The sequence below is a fragment of the Carica papaya genome, chromosome 6 (genome assembly GCF_054855325.1).
Source record: "Carica papaya isolate Zhongbai chromosome 6, ASM5485532v1, whole genome shotgun sequence".
Classification (NCBI taxonomy): domain Eukaryota; kingdom Viridiplantae; phylum Streptophyta; class Magnoliopsida; order Brassicales; family Caricaceae; genus Carica; species Carica papaya.
In genome coordinates, this window is record NC_142314.1 from 35127031 (window position 1) to 35152411 (window position 25381).

The 25381-nt window shown below is 36.9% G+C and overlaps 3 protein-coding genes across 16 annotated transcripts; 2 read left to right on the forward strand and 1 right to left on the reverse strand.

The window, feature by feature from the left end:
• Positions 1-102: 102 nt before the first annotated feature.
• PKDM7D (Transcription factor jumonji (jmj) family protein / zinc finger (C5HC2 type) family protein) lies at positions 103-10365 on the reverse strand. 12 transcript variants are annotated; one of them, XM_088206492.1, is made up of 14 exons: positions 10022-10236; positions 9703-9762; positions 8261-8324; positions 7839-8153; positions 7638-7709; positions 7245-7322; positions 6580-7107; positions 6175-6399; positions 5581-5742; positions 4647-5015; positions 2974-4336; positions 2751-2854; positions 1106-1303; positions 103-754 (listed from the first exon to the last, which is right to left on the reverse strand). In XM_088206492.1, the coding sequence occupies exons 4-14, from the start codon at positions 8145-8147 to the stop codon at positions 434-436; spliced, it is 3729 nt and encodes a 1242-aa protein (XP_088062618.1). In that variant the 5' UTR covers positions 8148-8153; positions 8261-8324; positions 9703-9762; positions 10022-10236; the 3' UTR covers positions 103-433. The 12 variants fall into 12 exon arrangements, with proteins under 12 accessions (XP_088062618.1, XP_088062620.1, XP_088062623.1 ...); XM_088206494.1 differs by lacking the exons at positions 9703-9762; positions 10022-10236 and adding an exon at positions 10246-10365; XM_088206497.1 differs by lacking the exons at positions 9703-9762; positions 10022-10236 and adding an exon at positions 10246-10365 and having other exon boundaries at positions 7839-8183.
• A 1723-nt stretch (positions 10366-12088) lies between these two features.
• On the forward strand, positions 12089-16734 carry LOC110825071 (Ubiquitin carboxyl-terminal hydrolase family protein). Of its 3 annotated transcripts, none has more exons than XM_088206507.1 (3): positions 12089-12616; positions 13281-13520; positions 14494-16056. In XM_088206507.1, the coding sequence occupies exon 3, from the start codon at positions 14595-14597 to the stop codon at positions 15924-15926; it is 1332 nt and encodes a 443-aa protein (XP_088062633.1). In that variant the 5' UTR covers positions 12089-12616; positions 13281-13520; positions 14494-14594; the 3' UTR covers positions 15927-16056. The 3 variants fall into 3 exon arrangements, with proteins under 3 accessions (XP_088062633.1, XP_088062632.1, XP_088062631.1); XM_088206506.1 differs by lacking the exon at positions 13281-13520 and adding an exon at positions 16364-16734 and having other exon boundaries at positions 12090-12616; positions 14494-15939; XM_088206505.1 differs by lacking the exon at positions 13281-13520 and having other exon boundaries at positions 12090-12616.
• LOC110825072 (RNA-binding (RRM/RBD/RNP motifs) family protein) lies at positions 16584-25169 on the forward strand. Its single transcript, XM_088206508.1, has 6 exons — positions 16584-16971; positions 17425-17602; positions 17789-17886; positions 24468-24564; positions 24654-24739; positions 24836-25169. Exons 1-6 carry the CDS (start codon positions 16744-16746, stop codon positions 24887-24889), a joined length of 741 nt encoding a protein of 246 aa, XP_088062634.1. The 5' UTR covers positions 16584-16743; the 3' UTR covers positions 24890-25169.
• Positions 25170-25381: the final 212 nt, after the last annotated feature.

Sequence of the window (25381 nt, forward strand, 5' to 3'; positions counted from 1 at the left end):
AAACTTACCAGTGGAAAAATTAAGGTTTACCTTTGTGATCCTTTCTGAAGAATTGTGTTCATCAGTACTGTGTGCCAAACTCAGTATTATACTAAAAGCATATACAGTGTCAAAAACGAAGATTGAAGAGAAAACAATGGAGATGTAACATTTATCCTCTTCTTCCGGATACCAGAAAACAAAAATGGGGGAATCCGCCGAATGGGTTGAATTCCATCTTTTTTCATGCTACAAAGTAAGGGGGAGGGGGGGAAAAATTCTGAAGGAGAGAAAATAAAAAAAAAAAAAAAAACCTATTTGGAGAATTTTCCTTTTGCCTATGGAGATGAAAGAATGGCCAGACTTGATGTCGGTAATATGTGCAGACTTGTATATTAGAACTCGAATATACAAAAGAGAAAGCAACCAGCTGTCTCAAATCCTTGAAAATGAATCATATTGGACGACTTTGAATCTCATCGCTAAGAAGATGCATTATCAATCCCCTATCAGCTGTTGAACTACTGTCGCTCAAAATACTGTGCAATGCGCGTAATTCTTTGGGGTTGGCCTTCTTGAAGAAGCCTTCGAGTATTGTATTAACCCCAACGGCTGAGGAATGGCTGCCAGGAGACTGTACATTATTATGTTCTCCAGATGTCTGATTGATGAGACTTTCCTTGGTATGGATGTGTTGCAGTACTTGATACCGGGAGTAAGGCCGGGAGTCCCAGTATTCAATGCAAACTCGATTTCTGTCTAGTGCTTCTATGGCCTGATTAAAATAACAAAAGGATAAATTAGTTGCAGCTGAGCATTAGGAAATCCGAGATTTTTTTATGTTGGGGAGAAGGGAGGGAGTAATGGTAAAATAAGAAGTCAGTTCACAATCATTTCAGTGAACTCCAAAAGGTGAAATAAGAAGTTTAACTAGATCAGGATTGCAGAAGAGTATTCCAGTCCTGATCACTATTACCAACAAAAATTAAAGTAATCCTTAAGGAAAAGATGAAAAAAAACAAAAAGGGTAGAGTGAGCACGATGAAACTTCAGCCTCAAAAAAACTATAAGGAATACTTGCCTGCTGTATTATTAGTATCAACTAAAAGTTCAATAGGTTAACTACCTGCACAATGGTTGGCGAAGAAAACCCAAACATTTCAAAGCCATCAAGACTCCCAGGAGGCTGTAGAGGAGGAAGATTCGTTCTTCCCAATTTATGTTGCTTTGTTATCTCTTGATTAACTCGCTCTCTCACCATTTCCCAGCATCTGGAGGTCGAAACATGAATAAATACTTCACTTGGACAATGCTCCACAGAAACCTGAGAAATATTGCCTTGACGCGTGATGATGATGATCAAGAAAACAATTGACAAGTTTACCCAAGCCTACCAAAATTTTCAGATCTTTCCAGTTTGTTCACTTTACAGAATACATTGCACTAAAACTTCTATAATAAGAACATAGTTCTAAACCAGATACCAAAATTTTCAAATCTTAATTTACTAGATTTGTTAAAAATTCCAAAAGTACTGTTACCCACAACAGAGAGAAAAAAGAGAATGTATATAGGTGTGTGTGTGTGCACAGCAAAGGGACCAACCGATCATGCACAAACCCTAACACACTTGTCATGGAATTTAGAATATCTATCCATTATATTGAAGCTATTAAAAGCACCAAGTTGGATATGTTTGCAATGAAGACAATACTCTCAATTGGCAATGTAAAGAGGAGAGTAAGAGGGTATTTAGGATCGCTAAAAGAAATGTGCTAAAACTAATAGATGTTTAAGAACTTAAAATCCAGATGTTGAGATAAAAAAGTATGTCATTTTCGTATTTATTGTCAAAAATAAAGAAATAAATATTCTCACGTATTTAATATGTATTAATTTGTATATATTCCTATTTTTATTTTATTTTTATGTAACCTAACTCTGATACCATAAATGTATATGAAAAAATATTCAAGGGTGATTTTATTAAGAACAAAAATCGTGTTACTTATAATGTTAGAAGATATTACGATGCACAGTTCTAATCTTACAGAGTATTATGCTGTAGAACCCTAATGATACAAATATATATATATATATCAGAATAGTAAATTATACAAATTAAAATACTGATTAAATATATGAGTATCCCCTTAAAAATAAATATAAGAAAGTAAATAAGAACCAAATATATAAAGACAATGAATGCTATAAGTTTATACAGAAAGAAGTTCAAAAAAGTTGACGAAAGATGCTTACTCTTTTTCCTAATTAAAACCGCTTATTGGCACATAATAAGCACTTTGTTTCTTAGATCACCAAACAGACCGATTTAAATAAGGTGCTTAAAAGTATTTGCAATATGAAATAAGCGTCCAAACCATCTAAGATGAATAAGCCAATATTGACGATTAGCCATTAATGCAGGCCTTTCTCATCCTTCATTTGTTTAAGGATCAGAGAGAGCATAAATATATAAAAATTTCCTTTAAATTATCTCCTATTGTTTGGAAGCTATCAGAAGCACTAAATTTGAAACATTTGCAAGGAAAAACACACTCTCAAGTGGCAATATCAAGAAGATGAGTAAGACAATACCTAATGTAAACCACTTTTCAGGTTTCTTTCATATTTCTTCCCTCGAATAAGGACGGGAGTAAGGGCGGAAGTAACAAAGAAAATGGAACACATTTCTAATTAAAAAAATATACAACACAAAACAGCCTAAGAATGCATAAAATGTTGGCAGTTTGAGTGAAGTTTCTAATTACCATGAATAGAGGATCATTGCGCCCAGCATCCAGGATTTCTGAAACATAATAACACATACTTGTCGGGTCTAAAACATTTATGTACTTGACGCGGCTTCTAAAACCTGCATCAAATAGGATAAATATGCATAAGGGCATGTAACCATTTCGTTTTTTTTCAATTAACAGAATCAACTCCCTGCCTTTAAAATTATGCTCTCTGTGGAGAGCTCTTACTGTATACCTTTGGGGAATATGGCCAAGCTGTTACACCATGATTTCCCAGAGAGCACAGATCCAAATTCTAAGGGCTCAACATTGCAATTTATTCTCCGCACTACCTTCGCAATACGAGGACCCTTCTGCCGGAAGCATCTATCTGGATTATTTTGAGAGCAAGATGGGCTTCCCGTATTAATTCTGACACTGCCAACAAAATCTGAGATGGTAGTTGCTCCAACCTTTTCATGCTTATCTCCATTATTTGGTTTTTCATCACCGTGTGGATGCAGATGCTTGATGTAACTCCCAACAGTTGCACTGTTATGATCACCCATCTCCTGATTATTTGAAGAATTCTGAATGTTTCTACCACTTTCTACACTGGCAACACCTACAATGGTCATAGAGTTTGTGGAGTCAGATCCCGAAACTGTGGCAACATCTTCAGGCTCATCTTTAGCTTGCACAAAATGACGTGAACAATTATTACTTCCAACATCAGATCTACAACTGACATCCTTCCGAGACATTAGTGTTGCATCCGTCAGAGACATTGGTATAGAAGGATCTTTGCCTTTACTGTTGTCAGATTGTTCCAACCTCTGAGGAAGCTCCAAATGCCTTTCAGAAGATTTTTCTTCTGCTTTTCCCGAAACTGGCTTCTTGGGTTCTTCATCTTCATCATCACTGAGGAGAATAATGTTATCATATCCAACCACTAAAGGCTTCTCCACTCCACATTCCTTTGCAGCCAAGTCTACAGCATATGATGTGTCTTCTTGAGATAAATGGCAAACCTTGTTTTTAAAATTGGATGGTGGAAGAATCAATTCCTCTTTGTTGGAATTAGAACAATGATTTGCCATCTCAGTTCCACGAGAAGAATCATGAAATGTCAATGGTGCTTTTGCATTTCTCGTGGTTGAATTAGTAGTGATGTCTTTGGAGATTGTTTTCATCTGTAAATCTCTCAGGAAATTGGCTGTTGATTCCGCCCTTTCTTCTGGGGGGAGAGAGAGTTTACCAACATACATTTTTTCACGGGAAATATATGAACTCAGGGCCAATCCAAGATCCAGTCTTGCCCATCTATATACTGCACTTAATTTTCCTTCCAATGCCTCAACAAGGATATTAAGTTCATTGATTTCATAGCGGAAGAGAAAAAATTTGGCATCCCAACCGCATGAACAGAACTGCTTCGCATGATTCAAGCAAGCATATTTATCTGGCGAACACTGACAACCAGCAGCAGAAAGATGCAAGTCGAAAAGGCATAAACTGCATTCTCTCTCACTAGTAGCATCAAAATTGCTCTCCATCTTCAGCGTCTTTGAAGGATTGCAGAGGAATTCCCTCCAGACGCGTTCCATCTCCACTCGTTTCTATATAGATAAAAAAGAGTGAAAAGTGTCACAAAAATATAAATGATACACATATACAAGGAAAATATGTATTTCTTAGCTAGAAGCTTAGATCTAACTGAAAGCTGCAGATATTTAGTAATACAGTTACAAAAATACTGATTTGTTTTTCAATTAGTATCTCTTATTTCTCCATACGGCCAAACCAAAATAGCTCCAGAGCTTCAGGTTAATTCTACCACTTGAGAAGTTTGAGAGTTCTGATTATAAGTATTTTTTCCTATAAATGGATCAACTCAATGAATAAATAAATTAGAATGGACACGTTTACCTTGAGAGCTATTGCCAAGACCCCATCCTTTCCACATAACTCTTTCCACCGCAAGTTATCCACAGTATTTTTCTTCAGCAAGTTAAGCTCCCAATGAGCTCTCACTGCTTCCCTTGCCGCCCCAAGCAGCAGTTTATCATGGGAAATGGAAGTTCTTCGACCCTGTTCCCGGTATAGCTCTATGGCAATCTGTCCATGAGGTAACCAGTCAACAGGAGCCACATTTACTGCTTCCGCACAGTTGAAACCATGATTAAACCCTGCATGATATGCTCGGGGAAAGGTAAGAACAAACTCTCCAGCATTCTGAATGCACCGAAATACAGGTACCCCTTCAGCTTTCAGTATAGAGGGGGAGAGCTGTGTGACCTGCAAGAAAGAAAAAGTCCCGGGTAAAACATCAAATATAAGAGGAAATGCTTTCTTAAAGATCTCCGTTTTTTTCCATCTGTTTCTTTGGGGAAAAGGGAAGGAAGATCTCATTGCATTATCTTCAATTTAATGTAAAGACATAGACGTTCTTCATATTACTGTGCCTAGGTTAATGCAACCTTAGAGAACTGGGGGCATCCAGGGGGTTGTTGGTGATTGTGAGGGACGGTAGAAGAAAGTATTAAGTCTATAAAAGAATAGAAAGAATTCTTAGACGATTAAGTGTGGGAAAAAGAAAGCTTTGTCGCTATTAAAGGATGGGAACAACTCTTCTTAAATCGGAGACTAACAGTAAATGATTCGCTACCAAAAAATATGTATCCACTATGGAATAAACAATAGTCAGAGAATCACTGGATGTACATATATAAGCTCACAAGTTGGAGTTCATGCATTACTTACGGACGTGAGCCAAGTTAACTATGTCCAAGATGAAACAAGAGGTCAAGTAAGCAAAGCCACACAGAAGTATCAAACATCATAGCATACAGAAAATACTTACTAGCTTATGAAGTAAGTCAGGTTGCTCCTCAAAAAGTTCAGGCAAATGCTTCCGCATGGTCGCCTCCAGTTTAATGGCATCTTTCCCAGGGACACCGTACCACATTTTCGGAGCACCCAAATGCATGTAATTTAAAGAATATAAGTGGTGATCTTCAACATGCTGTGCACATAGAAACGAGTAGAAAACAGGAAGAAAAAAAAAATCAGCTGAAGCAATAAAGATAAATGAATTATTTCTCATGACCAAGAACTCCCATACTTTTGATTTCAAACAGACATAATTTATTCAAATAGCAAACAAGACAGATTCTTAGTTTGGCAAGACCTTATTGACCACTCATTTTTCTCCAATCATTTCCAACTCTGCTGTCTCAATAATTTGGCATTTTTATTTCAGAGAAGTGCATTAATCATGACCAATATACAAAAGACATATATTAAATGCAGGGACTATGTACAAGAAAGAAAAATATCTACTGGAAATGAAGAATCCTGAAAAAAAGAAAGAAAAGATATGTTCCTATTTGTCTTCTTAATGTTGCTTGGAACCTACATTTTGTCTCATGCAAGAAAGAGAGAGATTTAATCTTACCCAGCAAAAGGAGGAAAAACACATCCCTATATACAACCATGGTATCAGAACACCTGATATATCACTGCTTTCATAAGAAAGTACAGATCCAGGAAGCCTGGGAAAGTTATTCAAATTCCAGCCTGATTTTGTATACTTCTCATCCAAGGGAGAACTAGCCTGACAAGGCATCTTGGGAAACCCACTACCAAAATCCTTCGTCTCCAGATCAGCACCATATAGCACCTAAGGAAGGACATAACAGATGAGAACTCCAAATCTCTTGGCAATTTGTTTGAACAGAAATTTAAAATATACAACAGAAGAACAAGCAAAAGGGGGCTCTTTTACAAAAATGCTGAAACAAATGAGTAAACTAACATATAATAAGAAGTACATTTTCTTATTCAACCTCACAAATTGTACCTCTATTTCTTCTGTTGCTTTCTCTACTATCCGCCAGTATTCACCCTCAATATCCTCAATTGATGGCTCCCAGTGCTCTGGAAGCATGCTAGTGTTACCTTCTGCACCTGTAATATTTTCATTTCTCCTAAAGTACTGGGCCTTAAAATCATCAGCGTATTTCTGAAATTTATCCAGAGTAAAGCTTGGACCAGGTTCAAAACCAAATCTCTCTGGCTCATGGATGCCCGCATCATTGCAACCTGAGATACTGCCACTTTTAGTCCCACATTCCACAGCTGTTTTTGTGCATCGTCTCCTTTTCCTTCTCGTTTGGTTATGAACTTTTGACATCTTTCTCATTGAATCCCGGTTCTGAAGCTTATCAACTCTTTGGATTCGGGTAGAAAACATAGAACTTTCCCATACAATTTTTTCCTGAAGAGGACAAGGAGGTTTCCAAGAAGGAGGAGGAACAATGCGACAGATTCCATACTGTTCGGCTCTTGAGCGAATACTATTTATATATCTTAAAGTATCTTCAAACTCCTAACAAAGGAACAAATTATTTCAGTATTCTGAAACCCCAAGGTAAGAAATACAAATTCAGCAACTGAGAAGAGGAAAAGTATGAAGAAAAGTTCTAAAACTTAGAAGGAGCTCAAAAAAAAAAATGGAAATGAAACCTCTTCGTTTGGGTAGAATACAGGAGCATCTTCAAGGTTGGGCTTGCAAGCTGCTTCTGGACACCATCTTGCAATTACCTGTGCTAAAAATCTAAAATCAATTGCATATATAGTAATGGAAAAAATTAAGGATTGCACCAATTTATAAATTATGGGCATCAAGTTCAACTGTTCAATTATGCTAACAATCACAAGCCACTTAACAGTCATAACAAGCTATCTTCCATCACCTTGCCAGATATAAAAGACACTTCCAAAGCATCACCTTTTAGCAGGATGCCATGTCATGACTGTTCTTAATGATTGTAAAACAACAAGTCGACTTTAATAGAGGATTTTGTAGAACGTATATGAATTGTGCACAAACTAAATGGAGCTTAATGAAGAATTAACCTTTTGGCAACCACTACACTCCGCACACCCACGGATAACGCCCTTAGGAAGACGAAGCTTTCGATCAAGATCCTGCAACAACAAATGTTTTATAAGGCACCACCAAGGCTCGTAGAAGTACATGACATTATACTACCTTAAAATAGACTACATAAATTAAATATTCGAAAAGGATGAAGTTGTTACAAAAACAATACTAACTTGATCACGCTTTCTGGTATCAGATTCATCTTCTGAACTATCAAATCGTCCATAATTTATACAAGATCTATGCCGGAGGGACCTTGTAATCTTTGTGGTGCTGCAAATGCCAGATTCAGGTTCCATCTTGACTGATTGTGCTTCGGAGGAGCTAGAGGCTGAGCAGCTTGTTATATTATCACTATCATGCCCTTCCTTATTTTTTATTCTCTTTAAGGGGAAAGATGGATATGACTCAAAACCTGGAGGAACTGATGGAAATTCATCAGTCTCTTCTTTAACACAAACTCTCACGAGCTCCGTCCCCATTTAATACTGGGATGTACAGACAACCAAAGACATTGTCTTTAAATCAATATTTATTTCTAGATGCTAAAGTTACAGTTCCAAAATGTAGCTATACAAGGCTTTAAATAACTTACTATATAACTCAAGGTGACAATTAAATATTCTTTACAGAGACTTCCAGATTAGGTCCCAAGTTTCCTGCAGGAAAGAAAATTTGAAAAGGGAACATGATTTATCAGCAAAGAAATGCAACAAATAACAATCAATCAAACTAAAAGTCCCAATGCAATATGCAAGTCCATTATCTTGACAAATGTATCTTGCTCTAACAGTTTGCTGCAGAATTCAGGAATTCTCTAAGAAGTCACAGTTCTTTATTAGTATGAAATGACTTGAATATATATATATATATACATACAGAGAGAGACAGAGAGAGAATAAGATTACGTGGTTAATTTGAGGAAATTCCATCAAAGATAAAGCACAAAGTACAAGCAACAAGAAACAAAGCGACAGAGAAAGAATTGGAGTGAAAGCAAGAATAAAATAAGAACAAGAGGAAAGGAGACTACATCATAGAAATCACAAGCTTCAAAGTTGGGAATAGATCCAAATCCTTGCCTTCAGTAGTTGAGGACAAACTCAAGAACAGAGGAACAATTTCAAGTGCTAATATTCCAACTTAGATAGCGAAATATGCCATTTAATCCATCACCATTTTATGCCAAAGTGCAATTTCACAACTAACTACAGCATTTTCAGCAGACACCTAAGAAGGAAATATGTGACAGCTTGCAAATTCTATATTATACTCTTATGGGGAAAAAAATAAACTAATCCAACCTTCACAATGTTTCGAATCTAACTTATAACATATCCCAGTTGATGCAGGCACACCACAAATTTATCTATCTATCAGCACCTCTGACAATGCATATCCAAGGATCCAATCATCAACTAATTCACTTCCAACAAGAAGGAAGTCAACCCCTCTTTTCAACCATACAAAGGCTTTATGAAGACTTTGCCATTAAGAATATCACATTTTCTTACGCAGCTGGGGCCAGGAGGAGAGAAATATAACTACAACGAGAAGTTTCGCATAAACACTGAGTTAAACATTTTTCTCTTCGAGCACATCCATAAAGACATATTAATTTAAGATTCAAAATGCGCATGCAGCTGGATCCGGAATTCACAAGCAAAAATGTTCTTTTTATATGTCCATAATACACAATAATGAGTTGAACTGATCTCTCAGGCATATGGTACTTAATCCTAAACCTCAAAAATCTTCACAGAAACCCAATCAAAACTCACAATTAGAAATCAAACATCTACACAATTTGATCCATAAAATTTATAAGCTTATCCAACACAAGTTTAGAAAAACGTTAAATTTGTTGAGTATACACCTCATTCATGAGCAAAATATGAAAGGGAATTCTGAAAATTCACTAGCTTCATGGAATATTCAGCAATCAGTAAGTTACAGAGGAAAAAATAAAAGACAATTACTAATAAAATCACTGCACAAAATTAAAGTAAATCAAAATGAAACAAACGTGTGACTTACGTGTTCCTTTATCCAAGATTCTGGATTTCAGTTAAGTGAAAGCAGCTCAGACTCCATTCACTACACCCAGAAAATTAGGAACCGGAAGACACAAAATTGCAGACTAAATTAAAAACCCTAACTCCGGATATCACTTAAAAATTAAGAAAATATCTGATTTCAACAGATCTAACAAGAACCCTAACCCTATACCAGATGGCATGAAGAGAACCCTCCCCCCCAGTTTTTCCCTTTTCCAGTAAAATTACAAAAAAGAAAAAAAAAAAATTGATGCGTTCAAAGATACCCCACAAATCCAAATATTACCACCAAGACCCACCTTTCATTATCAGGAAAAAAATTCATCAAACCAATAGAACCCTAGAAATCCTGTCATTAGATAAAAGCCCAATTCCTCTGAGAAGAAGATAAGGGTAAATCTGGAAGAACAAAAAATTATTTGGGTATTGCTTGCACATCACAAAATTTCAAGAAAATATACAGTCTGATGATGCTTCATGTACACCCAAATTCTCAAAAGATATAGATTCATAAACTACTAACCTTTTATAAACATAAAATATAATTTCAGAAGTTTGGAAAGTAAATATTTTTTTTTCTCATTCTTGTTATTATGTACGGGCATGTGCTTTAAATATTTCTTCCCTTTTTATGTTTCCCAACCTTCCTTACCAGTTTTTCCTAACAACATAATTAAATCCCATTTACAGTTTAATATTTTTGGATAATTTTGTAATTAGCAAGTAATATACCTATAAATTAAATTTAAAAAATTAATTTCCTTGTTCACAAAAATCGGTTATTGGTCGGAGGATAAAAACGCGAGACATTGACGATACGTTAAATTTGCGAGAGGCGAGAAAATCGAGGCCCCGTGCTGGGGAGTTTCCCGATATACTCGATTCCAGGGGCACTGCTGGGAATTTATTATATTTTAATTTCTTTTAATATTTAAAACAATATTAATTACGAATATTATTTATAATTTAATAATTAAAAACCAATTTTACTTATAATTAATGGTATTAATTTGTAAAATTAGTTTGATTATACAGAAACAAATACTATCTTATTTCACTTGTATTATTATTTTTAAAATATATATTTATCTAAATTATTTAATTTCAGTTAAATTACCATATTCTACATAAAAATAAATAAAGAATTTAACACAGAATTACTGGAATTTTATAATTTTTTTTTTAAAAGTGCTTTTTTAGAATAAAATAAAATAGTTTTTTTATACAATTATATATCTAATTTAAATACATAATTCATAATATAAATCACGCGTGTAGTGGTCGTGCTTCACGTGTATCAGGGCGCGTGCTACAGTGTAGATTAAAGAAGTCTGGGGAGCCAAACAGCCCCTTAATTTTATGTTCCCATTTTTTTCAAACCTCCATAAATATATACTTAAATTATACTTCTCATCACTTGGTCGGTCAACGGTCAACACTCGACTCTTTGTGCAATTAGATCCTATATTGATATATCGAATTTTTAAATTATGATGATTATTTTAATTAAAAAAATATATTTATCAATAAATATTTTTTTTATTTTATTAAAAAAATTAATATTAATCGTGACACAAAAATAATAAAAATATATGTTTGTTTTTGTCTGCAAAAAATAATTCTTAATTATTGACGTTCTTGAATATTTTCTCTTGAATGCTATTAGAATTTTGGGTAATATTCATTTCAAAAACTTAAGTTTATTTATAATTTTGTTCAACGTAACAGAAATAATAGTAATATATATTTTTTGAATGTTATATGCTTATTTAATTAGTCAGAAATAAATTTTTATTACTTGTCCGGTCAATGGTTAACATTAAACCTTTTCTCCAACTAGATTCTATATTGATATATCGAATTTTTAAGTTATTACGATTATTCTAATTAAAAAAATATATCCGTCAATAAATATTTTTTTATTCTATTAAAAAAATTAATATTAATCGTGACGCAAAAATAAAAAAAAAAATGTTTGTTTTTATGTCTGCAAAAAATAATTTTTAATTATTAACACTAAGAGTTTCGGATAATCTTCACTTTTAAAATTTAAGTTTGTTTATAGTTTTGCTCAACGTAACAGATATAATAGTAATATGTATTTTTTGGGTGTTATATGCTTCTTTAATTAAACATAAATAAATTTTTTTTTTCCGTTGTATACTCACAAAGAGTCGTATATTTTTACGGTAAGAGTTTATTTCACGGTTTTATCAATAAATTAATGAGTTAAAATCAAATTCATTATTCATAGAGTCATGTTTAAGCCCATGGAGATCTGAAGCCCAGTTGAGTTGCTCTAGCTAACTGGCTTGTCTTCCGGCCCATTCTACGGAACCGAAGCTGGACAATTGCTTTTTCAATCGATCTGTTGAAGCAAGAGAGGGAGGGAGGGAAAGGCTCAGTCATATGTTCGTGCGGCTTGTTGGCGGAGAAGATTCTGATCGATGTTCGATGAAGAGCAAAGAAAGACGAGGTGCACATGGTTGAAGATGAGTCGAGATCGAAGTCTGAAGGAAATGTCTATTTCGTTGGAAGGACCAGGCTGCGTGGGAAGAGAGAAAGAATACGTTGCTGATTGTTGCGGGAGGAGGAACATTTTGAATGTAGGAATTGTGAGTAGGAGAAGATAAAAGGGAATGGTGTTTTAGAGATTTTTGGGGAAGATAACTAGGTCTTGGCTCTCGGGTCAGGAAAGAGGAAAGAATAGCGGAGAGGTAGGTGGGCTCAAATCGGGAATTTACAAATATAGTGTAAGAGAGATAGCATTCATAGACAGTAGAAAGAATAGGATAACAGAGGAATTGATTCTACAGTGATTTTGGCAACTGAAGTGAGCAGAAGGAAACTTCGGGGGCAGAATATTGGAGCTAGGATTGGAGTTCTCGAATTCGGTAAATGTTCTATAAACCTGGAAAGTAGACAAGACAATATCGACATAATTTGCAGTTAACTGATTTAGATTTTTATAAGTCTATTAATTTTTAGTATCATTTGATTACTGTTGTTTTCTTTGTTATTAATTGTTAACGTAGGCGGTTTGTGAATTAAAATATATAAACTAAGAAAATAAAAATTAGAGAATGTTTTCGTGTCCTAAAGGAGTTGAAGTTTTTAATCTCTTAGTTGTAGTTCATGATATGGTGAAGACACTAATTCTTTTTATCAAATAGTTTAAGTTTTCTTATTTGATTGGATTAGGATTCTGTGACGTTTTATTTTATTTGTGCTTAGCGAGATTTTGGCTGAAGTGTTATGATTAAATGCAGTGGAGGGATTGCTTTTAAATGTGTTAGCATAAATAGATCATGAAAAAGAGTGAGGATTTTCTAGAATGGTTTAAACTTTGAAGTCTCAGGACGTCAAGTTATTTTGTAGGTCTTGTGAAAATGAGCACCGTTTTTCATTGATGTTCAATGAGCAGGTCGATTTCCTTTTCGTGTTAGAATTTCTCTGTTGATGATTTGATGTTCCATGATTTATGTCAAGTTCTGGAAGAATTTTGCTGCTTTGAAATGGTCCGAAAGCTTGGTTCACATTTCCTGCATAAATTGACAGGGGTATACAGTTCTCTTTTCGAGTTGAGGGGGAAAATTGATTGATGGACGTATGTCGGTTATTTAGTCCCTCGTTGTGGAGGAAGATGTTGAAGAACTTAATAGTGTTTGACTGCTCTGGTTCATTTGTAAGGCTATGACAGTTTCTAGACAAGGAATACATTAACATTTGTAAGGCTATGATAGTTTCCAGACAAGGAATACATTAATATGCTCATGTAGCTGCTCCATGGTAACTGGGGTACTGTTTTGTTTCTCTCATTCTTCTTTTCATATTTGCATGTTGACTAAGACTGTTGTTTACGCTTCAGGTTAGTTTATTTCTATGTTAGTATCTTTTCTTTAAGCTAAAACTAGGAGTTTTAAGTTGGACGGAGATGGAAAATATTCAGCATTATCCAACTAGCCTACTAGCAAATGGGTGTATCACCCCTTTCCCATTAGGTACCATTTTTAGGATCCAGTTTCTATGAATTGAACAATGCCTATTGGGAAGCTGCTGGAGAACTCATTTTAACTTTGGATAATCTTCAAAGGAGAGGTATCACTATGGTCAATAGATGCTTTCTCTGTAAAACTGATGTGGAAACATGCTCACACCTGCTCCTTTGCTGCCCCTTCTTTCAATCTCTTTGGACACTGGTTTTAAACATCATGAATTTATCCTAGGTTACTACCAGTTCTATTAAGGATGAACTTTTTGCCTGGGAAGGTCTGTGCAAGAGAAAAGCTAATCATAAAATCATTCCTTTGATTATCTTTTAGATTATTTGGAAAGAAATGAACAACAGAGCTTTTGAGGGTAAAGAATCGAATTTTGTTGCTATCAAGGATAAATGGTTGCACCTTTTTGGGTCTCTTGTTCTTGGACACAATTTTGATAGTATTGTTGATTTTGCTTCTATTGTAGATACTCTTACTGATCTGTAAATCTTTTGTACACGGATGGCATCTCCTAGTTGCCTATTTTTAATACATTTTCTCATTTCTATCTCAAAAAATTGAACAATGCCTATTTGGTACTTGATCCCATCCATAAAGGATCTGTTGCATCTCCATCATCTGAATGATTTTGGAGAGCATCACTGTTGTGACACATTTGATTCCTGGTTATGGTTTAGCTTGTAATTTATTTAACTTGGTTTTGCTTTCTCAACCTTTGGGCTTGAGTCTTTTTTCAACACTGCCTGACCTTTTTTTCCCCACTGCTGCAGGGATTGCTCCTCCCCAACTGTGCTCACCTGCTTTATTGAAATAAGAAGTTATAATGGCCATATTTCTTCCAATTGATTGATATATTAATCACAATCCCATAATGGCCAATGGAGTTGTTAAATCTTTGAGGTTGATGAATAGGCAATATTTGTCTGAAAGGGTAAATCTGCATAAACAATATCCATTTGGGTGGTTTCCAAGCAGATTTATGACCACCAGTAAACGTGTTCAAGATAGAAGCAGAAACAAGAGAGTGCGTGACCTTGAAATCGCAACAGAGAAGTGGAAGATAGCCTCCAAAGTGTTGTTTTTTATGGAAGTTTTAAAGAAAGAGGCTGAGATGGTAATCCCTGTGACCCATCTCGATCAGTACAGGAGGCAGATTAATTTGCCCAAGCCCCACAAAATGTCTGATTTCATTAGGAAGTCGCCCAAGTTGTTTGAATTGTATAAGGATCAAAGGGGTGTGTTGTGGTGTGGAATGAGCAAGGAGGCAGAGGAATTGGTCGAAGAGGAAGAGAGATTGCTTGAGGAGCATTCATCGAAAGCTGCAGAGCATGTTTCTAGGCTCCTAATGATGTCTGTGGATAAGAGGTTGCCGTTAGATAAGATTGTGCATTTTAGGAGGGATTTTGGTTTGCCACTAGATTTTCGGACACACTGGGTGCACAGGTTTCCTCAGCATTTCAGGGTGGTTAAGTCCGGTGATGATGCAGAGTATTTGGAGCTTGTGTCTTGGAATCCTGCATGGGCTATCACGGAGTTAGAGAAAAAGGTGATGGGAATAACTGAAGTTAATGACCATAAACCGGGAAGTCTCTCTTTGGCTTTCCCACTCAAGTTCCCTTCAAACTACAAGAAACTTTATCGATATGGAGGCAAGATCGAACACTTCCAGAAACGATCTTATTGGTCTCCGTATGCAGATGCCAGAGGGCTCAAGGCTGGTTCAAAGGAGTTTGATAAGAGGGCAATTGCTATTATGCATGAGCTGCTTAGTTTTACCATTGAGAAGAGATTGGTTACAGATCACCTAACCCATTTTCGAGGAGAGTTTGTGATGCCACAAAAACTGATGAGGCTTTTTCTGAAGCATTTTGGTATTTTTTATGTCTCGGAGCGAGGAAAGAGGTTTAGTGTCTTCTTGACAGAAGCTTATGAAGGTTCAGAGCTGATCGAGAAATGTCCTCTAGTCCTTTGGAAGGAAAAACTCCTTAGCCTAACCGGTTACAGGGGAAGCAAAAAGAAGATTCCTACTTTTGATGACATATCTGAGATGGAAGTTCAGAACTTGTTTGATAGTGATTCCGATAACGAAAAAATGCAGGTGAAGCGTGAACAAGGGGGTATGGTAGATGGTCTAGACGATACTTTACTGATAGACATTGACGAAATGGACAGCGAAGAGTTTTTGTGTTCGAAAAGAAACTAATCCTTCTGAGTTTGTAAGTTCTGAGGGATGTAACTTATTTGTGGAAATGTCATATGTATACGCGATATATATATTTTTTAATAATAATTTAACTGATAAATAAAATTGATAGAATAAAATTTTATTAGAATATTAGCAAAATGAGATACTTTTTTAGCTTATATTAATCATATGTGCGTCCGCATTACACAATCACAAAGCAAGTCCTTTGACTCTCTATAGAGATAGAAGTCGAGTATAAATATTCATATTCTCTTATAAAACTAGTGATCTAAGTATCGAAGTGTTTGAATTCGGAAGATTATGAGCTCTCACTCGAGCTCTATCTTTCTTTATCTATGCCGATTTAGATACATTAAATCTATTCATTGATTTTGAAGCCCTCGATCTCCTCTGTGATGTACATCTATAACTTTTTTTGTTTTTTTGTTTTCTAGGTTACTGTCAGACCATAAAGTCATCCTCAACAGGTTATATCCTAAAGGTTTTACAGTTTTAAAATGGTGAAATACTTCCTCTTTCAAAAATGGGCCAAGTGAACTTGTTCTGCATTGAAGGCCCATATTGAGTGTTAATACATTTTGATTACGGCCCTTTTCCTTTCTCGATTCTTTTTCTTTTTCCTCCAGGAAAATTTCTTTTCTTGATTCTGATTCCTCTTCGTTGCGAGAGGAAAACGCTGGAACCTACTCTCTCTAGAAATCCTCAGTTTTCCCTGCCTCTCTCTCCCCAAACATCTGCCTGGGCTGATCTGCGGAAACCCTAGGACTTACCACCCAAAAATCCGTATACGACGACTTTTGCATCACCATCTTCCATGTCGATCCCCTCTTCGTCGGGTGCCCCGCCTGTTGCTTCATCTTCTTCCTCTTCGCAATTCACCTACGCTAGCAATTCATATTTCCCGGTACCGTTTCAGCAACAGCAGTCCTACGTAGCTTCTGCTGCCCCAATGCCGATTGCCGCGGCTCCTGCTGTTGCCCCCGTTTATCCCGCACCCGTTGCTCCGGTTGCCGGTGTCTACGTTCTCCCCCAGTATCAACAGGTCAGTATGTTTATATTACATTTATCCATGTTATGCTTCGTAAACATATCACGCTTTTTACCCTTGGGTCTTTGTTCATGTTGAAATTTTAGTGAAGTGGCTTTGTTTGTTCGGATTTTGAAAAGTAATTAGCTTCTGTTGGTTCGTGGTATTGCTTTTTTTTTTTTTTATATATATTGGACTGATAAGCGGATTTGGGAGTTTCTGTTTCATTTGTTTTCTTTATGGAGGGAGAGGGGGTTTGGTTGGTGTTCTAAGTACTTTGAATAGAATCGTTATACATTCTTAGGGTGCAAATAAGTGGTTTGATGGAGGGTGCAAATGGTTGGACATTCTTGTTGATTCGGATTAGTATGTGGTTATTTTTTCATTAGCATTTGAACTTTTTTAGAAGATATCATTCAAGATTAGATAAAGAATTCATCTTTATGATTCGGTAGTATCTTTCAACAGGCCCAGCAGTTATTTCAAAGGGATGCACAGATTATAACACCTGAAGCACTTGAGAGTGTAAAGGCTGCTCTTGCAAGTAGTGAAATTGAGCACAAGGCAGAAACTAAAAAGAAAGCAATTCCCCGTAAAGCTGCTGGGCAGACTTGGGAGGATCCAACCCTTGCGGATTGGCCAGAAAGTACGAATTATTTAACCGTTCTTACTTTCTATTCCCCTTTTAGTAAGCATGCTTATTTTGTCTTCATGTATGCTTGTTCACCGAAGGCATGCAGTACGTTTTTGGGTTTTATTATGTTTGGTTGTATGCTTTTCCTTTTTCGTACACAAACATCTTACATGCTTTTACTCTCTTGGCATTCGGCAGATGATTATCGCCTTTTTTGTGGTGATCTTGGTAATGAGGTGAATGATGATGTTCTTTCAAAAGCATTTTCGCGATTTAGTTCTTTTAATATGGCCAAGGTAAGTGATCTTTTCCCTCAGTTTTTTTCCCAGCTCTGTTCTTGATGACAACTGTTTGCTTGGTGCATGAAACATTTTGGATTTTCTCCTCAGAATCTTGTTTGAAGCGCACAGAACAGTTATTGTTTCCTATGTCGTTAAGGTAGGTCTTGTCTTTAATTTACTCGGCCCGACGACCATGGCTCTCTAGTTGGAGTTCTTAATATTGTTTTGTGTTCATTGTTCATGTGTAGAATGGTTTTGATTGATGCGTATTTCGTTTAATATTACAACCTTATATATATAGGTTTTCCAAGACGGAAAAGAAAATAAATAATTAATTACAAAATGATATAATTTTACTCTTTAATTTGATTTGCTTACTTTTTAATACCCTGATTTATTTACTCTTTTAACACCCTGATTTTCTTCTCCTTTAATAGCATGATTTATTTTCTCAGTTAGCACATTGATTTATTTCGTATTTAATACCATCATTTTCTTCCTCTTTAAGAACTTGGTTTACTACCATGATTTTCTTACTTTTTAACAGTTCGTATTAAGATTATAATGGAAGCCTTATTGAAGGTTCTGCAACATTGATTAGACATCAATATAGTAGGTTATAATTTTAGGAGTAAGCACCTAATTTTTCGCCTTTCTTTTGTTTGTTATCGGGATGTGATTTCTCAAAAGTTAGATGAGGTTGGGTCTGACAATTCAATATTGAATGTTGACAGCTGGAACCAACATCTGGAGCTTGAGTCAGGTCTATTCGATCTGATTCATGGGCTTATGTGAATTTTAGCAGTGTTGAGTTGATTTGATCAACTTGGAGTCAGGTTAGTAAATTATTGAACTTATGAAGGGGTTCTATCATAAAACATTTAGAAAACTTATTATGGGGTACATGTAAATGGGCGGTACCCCTTTGATACATTGTCAGTATATACTTCACACTTTTTATTTCAAAAAACAAATTATGGGGTATCATGCTCTCTCCTATGGTTCTTTTTTTAGATGACTACTTTCCCTCTTTCTGAAGCCAAAAAGATAATTGAAGTATTGTGCCAATTTTAGATCTGACTTAGAAGTTTATTGGGTTTTTACTGGCCTAGTTTCCAGTTAAACCATGCCCTGCACAGAGTGTTCCATCTTTTGTGTGGAGTGAGGCCTAGGAACTACTTATTCTTAACCTGTATAACTTGTTTGCCCCCTTTTATGAGGTGGGAGGTTTTTTTGTAAAGATGTAAATTTATCAGCGGAGAAGAGTTTTCTAATTTTGAAAGCTATATTTCTTTTGGAAGAGTATTTGTTATGAAATAGGATGCAATTGCCAAAGTATGTGCAAGTTAGTAGTTTGATCTTAATAGTATGTGCTTGGAGTTCTGACACCTGGCAAAACATTATGTGTAACGGTTCCGGAAATTTAAATGAAATGTATGTATTAAAAATCTCAAATGCGGAAGCGTAATAAAAATTTGATTAACATCCCTTATACAATAATTAAAACGTACTCAAAACATGAAAGAACAAACTAACTAAAAGAGATACTCGAAATAAGAACTATAAATATAACTATGAAGTCTTTAGGCGTCCCATTCGCCGTCTTCCTAATCTGAAATGGTTAAATAAGGAATGAGTTACACCAGCCCAGTAAAGACATCACACTATCTCACCGCCACGGAAGTAAATGTGGGTAGAAAACAAAAATGACCGATGGAGCATAATTTATAACAAACTCGTTTATTAACATAAAAACCTTTACTGTCCACTTATCTTGGTGAAATCCATGAAATCAACATATGAAAGCAATAACATTATCATCATCATGAAATCATATAGACTTTATAACATAACACTTACCACGCCTTTTCATTTCAATCATTAAACCACATGTTTATCTCTTTTACCAGCCTACTAGTATCTATGGGGATCCATAGGGGGTCCCCGCTATACGTGAACCATTAACATTTACAACCTGATTCCAGGACCGTCCCCATACCCCGTCCAGTATGGGCGCCAAAACTATGAACCTCAATACTCCGTCCGTTATGAGGGTGAAACGGGTCGTCCCCATACCCTGTTCGGTATGGGCGGCAAAACACATAAGGTCTCCATACTCCGTCCGGTATGAGAGACCAAGTTCCCGGTAGAGTTCCCTACGGACCCGGTCCGTCCACCATCTCTCAGGATATCTAGTCAGGCTGTCCACATTTATCACTTATCAATTCACATAACCTTTTTGCTTTTTTCCTTAATCTCAATCATCCAATCATACACAACATGTAAACCAATAATTGACATCAAATAAGACAATACAGTACCGGTTCACCATAATACAAACCATAATAAAAGAAACCATAGTTCATGCATACGAGACCATAACATAATTACATCAAACATCATGCTGCATTTAATACTGGAGATTAGACCAAACAATAACAGACCAACACTGTTATGAGAGACCAAGTTCCCGGTAGGGTTCCTTACGGACCCGGTCCATCCACCATCTTCCAGGATATCTAGTCAGGCTGTCCACATTTTCCACTTATCAATTCACATAACCTTTTTGCCTTTTTCCTTAATCTCAATCATCCAATCACACACAACATGTAAACCGGTAATTGACATCAAATAAGACAATACAGTACCGGGTTCACCATAATACAAACCATAATAAAAGAAACCATAGTTCATGCATACGAGACCATAACATAATTACATTAAACATCATGCTGCATTTAATACTGGAGATTAGACCAAACAATAACAGACCAACACTGTATCAGACTCGGGCCCCATTGGCAACCTAAATCAATTATACATCTATAAAGTCACACAGTACAGTTTAATTATTTATTTAGCTTTAATACCGTGATAGGAAATAGGGTGAGGGGTCCTTACTTATTTCGGGGTCTGAATTCGACTCTACAGTGCGCCTACAGGTTGTTCCTAATTTCCCTGAATTTTTTTCGGAAAACTGAAATGCACTACCGGTACCTGCACGTGTCCCAAAAAATCCCAAATCAGACCTAGGGCCCTTTTCGGCCAATATCGGAATTCCGGCACGGCGGCTCCGCCGTGCTTCGGCAACGGCGCCGCCGTCTGCGGCGGTGATCCGCCTCGAGTTGGCCATTTTTGCGGCCAACTTGCATCGGTCCCTGCGATAAAACAACTCTAGGACCCTCAGTGGGCAAAAAAAATCACGAAAAATCGAAACTTACCGGCGGCGGTGCTCTCGGGTGCGGCGGCTCCTCCGGCGTGAGTCGCGTTTTGATTTTTGGCTCCGATCAACCTGTAGAGAAAAAAATGGTGATCACAGTGGTATAAAATTTGTATCGAACGGAGGCCGGGAAGGGCCTCATCGGAGGCAAAAATAGAGGGGGGTTGCGGCGGCGTCGCTGGACTTCGGCTAGGTTTTTCGGCCGTTTGGCTGGTGGTTTGGCTCCAGTTTGGCCATAGGCGGACTCAGCATCGAAAAACGAGCCAGGGAGAGAAAATTTACCTCGATCGGTGGTCGGAAACTTCCCCGGTGCGGCGGCGGCTAGCTCCTCCGGCGTCTGGTTCTTCTCCGACGAGGCACTGGCGGCTAGGGTTTTGTGGTCAGGTGTGGGTGGGGTTATTTATATCCTTTGCCTTCTAATCTCAACCGTCCATCAAAATTAAATCTGGACCATCCGATCGCGATTTAATTGGGATTAAATTTGGGCCGTCCGTACGCATGAATCTAGGCCACCTGTGCACACGTTTGATCTGGGCCGTCCGTGTGCGCGGGAACAAATTTGTGCCGTCCGATCGGGCGCACGCGGATCACCCACGTGGCCCGTCCCGTGTCAGAGTTTCCTTGCCACGCGGCGTGTCCTGGTTGGCCAGGGCTGCTGACCGGGCCGCTGACGTGGCATAACTTTTCTAATTTGCGTTTTGACCCCCCGGTTTCCGATTTTCTTTTCAAAAACACCCCAAGAATCTAAAATTTCACCAATTTTTTCCAAAATTAATTTCAATTAAATCTAAATAATATTTTTACCCAATTTTATCATTATTATTATTTTTATTTTCATTAAATTAAATTAAATAAAAATCTAAAAAATTCAAATAAATAAAAATAAAAAGATAAAATAGAAAAAAAACACTTAGGTGTTACAACTCTCCCCCCCTTAAAGAAATTTGGTCCCCCAAATTTGTCTCTTACTCTTGGACGAATAAATGGGGATACTGGGCCCTAAATTCTGATTCTAGCTCTCAGGTAGCCTCCCTGGGCGTGCGGTTCTGCCACACGACCTTTACAAAATATATTTCCCGGTTGCAATTTTGAAATTGTCAAAATACCCTGTCTCAATTGCCTTGGCAATTGTAACACCCGTGTTTTTTTTCTATTTTATCTTATTATTTTTATTTTTATTTATTTGAATTTTTTAGATTTTTATTTAATTTAATTTAATAAAAATAAAAATAATAATAATGATAAAATTGAGTAAAAATATTATTTGAATTTAATTGAAATTAATTTTGAGAAAAATGGGTGAAAATTTGGATTCAAGGGGTATTTTTGAAAAGAAAATCGAAAACAGGGGGTCAAAACGCAAATTAAAAAAGTTGTGCCACGTCAACAGCCACGTCAGCGGTCCGGTCAGCAGCCCTGGCCAACCAGGACACGCCGCGTGGCAAGGAAACGCTGACACGGGACGGGCCACGTGGGCGATCCGTGTGCGCGCGATCGGACGGCCCAGATCCGTTCCTGTGCACATGGACGGCTCAGATCAAACCTGCGCGCGGACGGCCCAGATTCACGCGTACGGACGACCCAGATTCAATCAGGCACGGACGACCAAGATTGCATCGCGATGGACAGCCCAGATTTAATTCCAATTAAATTGCGATCGGACGGTTCAGATTTAATCTTGATGGACGGTTCAGATTTAATCTTGATGGACGGTTGAGATTAAAAGGCAAAGAGTATAAATAACCCCACCCACACCTGACCACAAAACCCTAACCGCCAGTGCCTCGCCGGAGAAGAAGAACCAGACGCCGGAGGAGCCGACCGCCGCCGCACCAGGGAAGTTTCCGACCACCGATCGAGGTAAATTTTCTTCCCTTAGCTCGTTTTTCAATGTTAAGTCCGCTTATGGCCAAACCGGAGCCAAACCACCGGAAAACCCAGCCGAAGTCCAGCGGCGACCCCCCTCTGTTTTTGCCTCCGATGAGGCCCTTCCCGGCCTCCGTTCGATGCAAATTTTATACCACTATGATCACCATTCTTTTCTCTACAGGTTGATCGGAGCCAAAAATCAAAACGTGACTCACGCCGAAGGAGCCGCCGCACCCGAGAGCACCGCCGCCGGTAAGTTTCGGTTTTTCGTTATTTTTTTGGCCCACCGATGGTCCTAGGGTTGTTTTATCGCAGGGACCGATGCAAGTTGGCCGAAAAAAGGCCAATCTGAGGCGGATCTCCGCCGCAGACGGCGGCGCCGTCGGCGGAGCCGAAATTCCGATATTGGCCGAAAGGGGTCCTAAGTCTGATTTGGGATTTTTTGGGACACGTGCAGGTACCGGTAGTGCGTTTCAGTTTTCCGGAAAAAATTTAAGGAAATTAGGGATAGTCTGTAGGCGCACTGTAGAGTCGAATTCAGACATCGAAATAAGTAAGGACCCCTCACTCTATTTCCTATCACGGTATTAAAGTTAAATAAATAATTAAACTGTACTGTGTGACTTTATAGATGTATAATTGATTTAGGTTGCCAATGGGGTCTGAGTCTGATACAGTGTTGGTCTGTTATTGTTTGGTCTAATCTCCAGTATTAAATGTAGCATGATGTTTGATGTAATTATGTTATGGTCTCGTATGCATGAACTATGGTTTCTTTTATTATGGTGAACTCGGTACTGTATTGTCTTATTTGGTGTCAATTACTGGTTTATATGTTGTGTGTGATTGGATGATTGAGATTAAGAAAAAAGGCAAAATGTTATGTGAATTGATAAGTGAAAAATGTGGATAGTCTGATTAGATATCCTGGGAGATGGTGGACGGATCGGGTCCGTAGGGAACCCTACCGGAAACTTGGTCTTAATTGCCAAGACAATTGCTAATCCAAATAATATTTTTACCCAATTTTATTATTATTATTATTTTTATTTTCATTAAATTAAATTAAATAAAAATCTAAAAAATTTAAATAAATAAAAATAGAAAACAAAAGAGTTTTCTAATTTTGAAAGCTATATTTCTTTTGAAAGAGTATTTGTTATGAAATAGGATGCAAGTGCCAAAGTATGTGCAAGTTAGTAGTTTGATCTTAATAGTAAGTGCTTGGAGTTCTGACACCTGGCAAAACATTATGAGGCTTACCCTGTCTCAATTTGATTTTTGTTGATACGATTTTGTTTGTAATTTGTGATGCGAAGATGCTTCGAAAAACTTTTTAACTGGTGCTTGTGAGTTGTTGTGTTCATAATTGAGTTTGTAATTTGTGTTGTTTCTACATATTTTTTAAGAAAAAATAAATATTCCCTTCTCCTGTTTTGAATCCTTGTTTGCATTTCTTATCATTTGCTCTGGAAGCAAGAAACCTCAATGTGCCTAATGGTACTAGGTTGTGAGAGATAAGCGGACTGGGAAAACCAAGGGCTACGGATTTGTTAGCTTTGCCAGCCCTGCTGATCTTGCTGCTGCACTTAAAGAAATGAATGGTAAGTAACCCTACCTATTTTTGGGTTTAAATATAGGTTACACTGTTGGGAATGGTGGTGTTACTGATAATGCTCTTACTTTGTTTCAGGTAAATATGTTGGTAACAGGCCAATCAAACTACGCAAGAGCAACTGGAAGGAGAGAACAGATAATGATGCCCTTGGAAGGCAAAAGGTACACACGGCTACAATTCACCGTATTTGCCTAATAGTGTCCTTGTGAGCCTTCGTATCTCTACTTACCCAAGTTATTATTCATGACAAATTGCAGAGCCATAATCAGAAGAAACCGAAACTTCCAAAGAGGAGCATATTGCATAAGTGAGCAGCATTGCTTGTTCAACATTAGCCAATAGGATTTGTATCTTATTGTCTTTGCTGGGGTTATAGAATTTCTTTCACAAATAGTAAATTGAATGAATGTAGTATATTTTGAACCCTAGTTATCTTGAGAATTGATACGTTAATCTGTATTTGCGTTGAGTTCTTGGCGAACTGTTTTCCTTTTAACCTAAAAAGTAGGAGTTCTGAATTTATTTCAAATCCATTCTATATTTTGTTTGAAGTTTTAATTATTTGATATGGACAAACACAATTTAATTTTACTAATATCTTCAGTCTTATAATGTTGAATTCGTATCGAGTTTGTTGAATGGTAAATAATAGAAGTATCTATCTTAAATTAGATATAAAATTAACTTAGAAATGTTACTTATATTTAAATTTTTATCTTGTATTTGTATATGTATTTGTATTTATATTGTATTGAAATGTACTTGTATTGCAATGTATATTTTGCTCTTTTAAACTGTAAGGA

Bases quoted from the DNA above. Each gene is read 5' to 3' on its own strand.
- PKDM7D (XM_088206494.1), bottom strand. From the start codon at position 8,147: ATGGGGACGGAGCTCGTGAGAGTTTGTGTTAAAGAAGAGACTGATGAA. The intron at 7,710-7,838 runs GTTAGTATTGTT...TTGTTGTTGCAG, and splicing joins ATACCAGAAAGCGTGATCAA to GATCTTGATCGAAAGCTTCG. The intron at 2,855-2,973 runs GTATACAGTAAG...TATTTGATGCAG, and splicing joins CTTGGCCATATTCCCCAAAG to GTTTTAGAAGCCGCGTCAAG.
- LOC110825071 (XM_088206507.1), top strand. From the start codon at position 14,595: ATGGCCAATGGAGTTGTTAAATCTTTGAGGTTGATGAATAGGCAATAT.
- LOC110825072 (XM_088206508.1), top strand. From the start codon at position 16,744: ATGTCGATCCCCTCTTCGTCGGGTGCCCCGCCTGTTGCTTCATCTTCT. The intron at 17,603-17,788 runs GTACGAATTATT...GGCATTCGGCAG, and splicing joins CCTTGCGGATTGGCCAGAAA to ATGATTATCGCCTTTTTTGT. The intron at 17,887-24,467 runs GTAAGTGATCTT...TAATGGTACTAG, and splicing joins GTTCTTTTAATATGGCCAAG to GTTGTGAGAGATAAGCGGAC.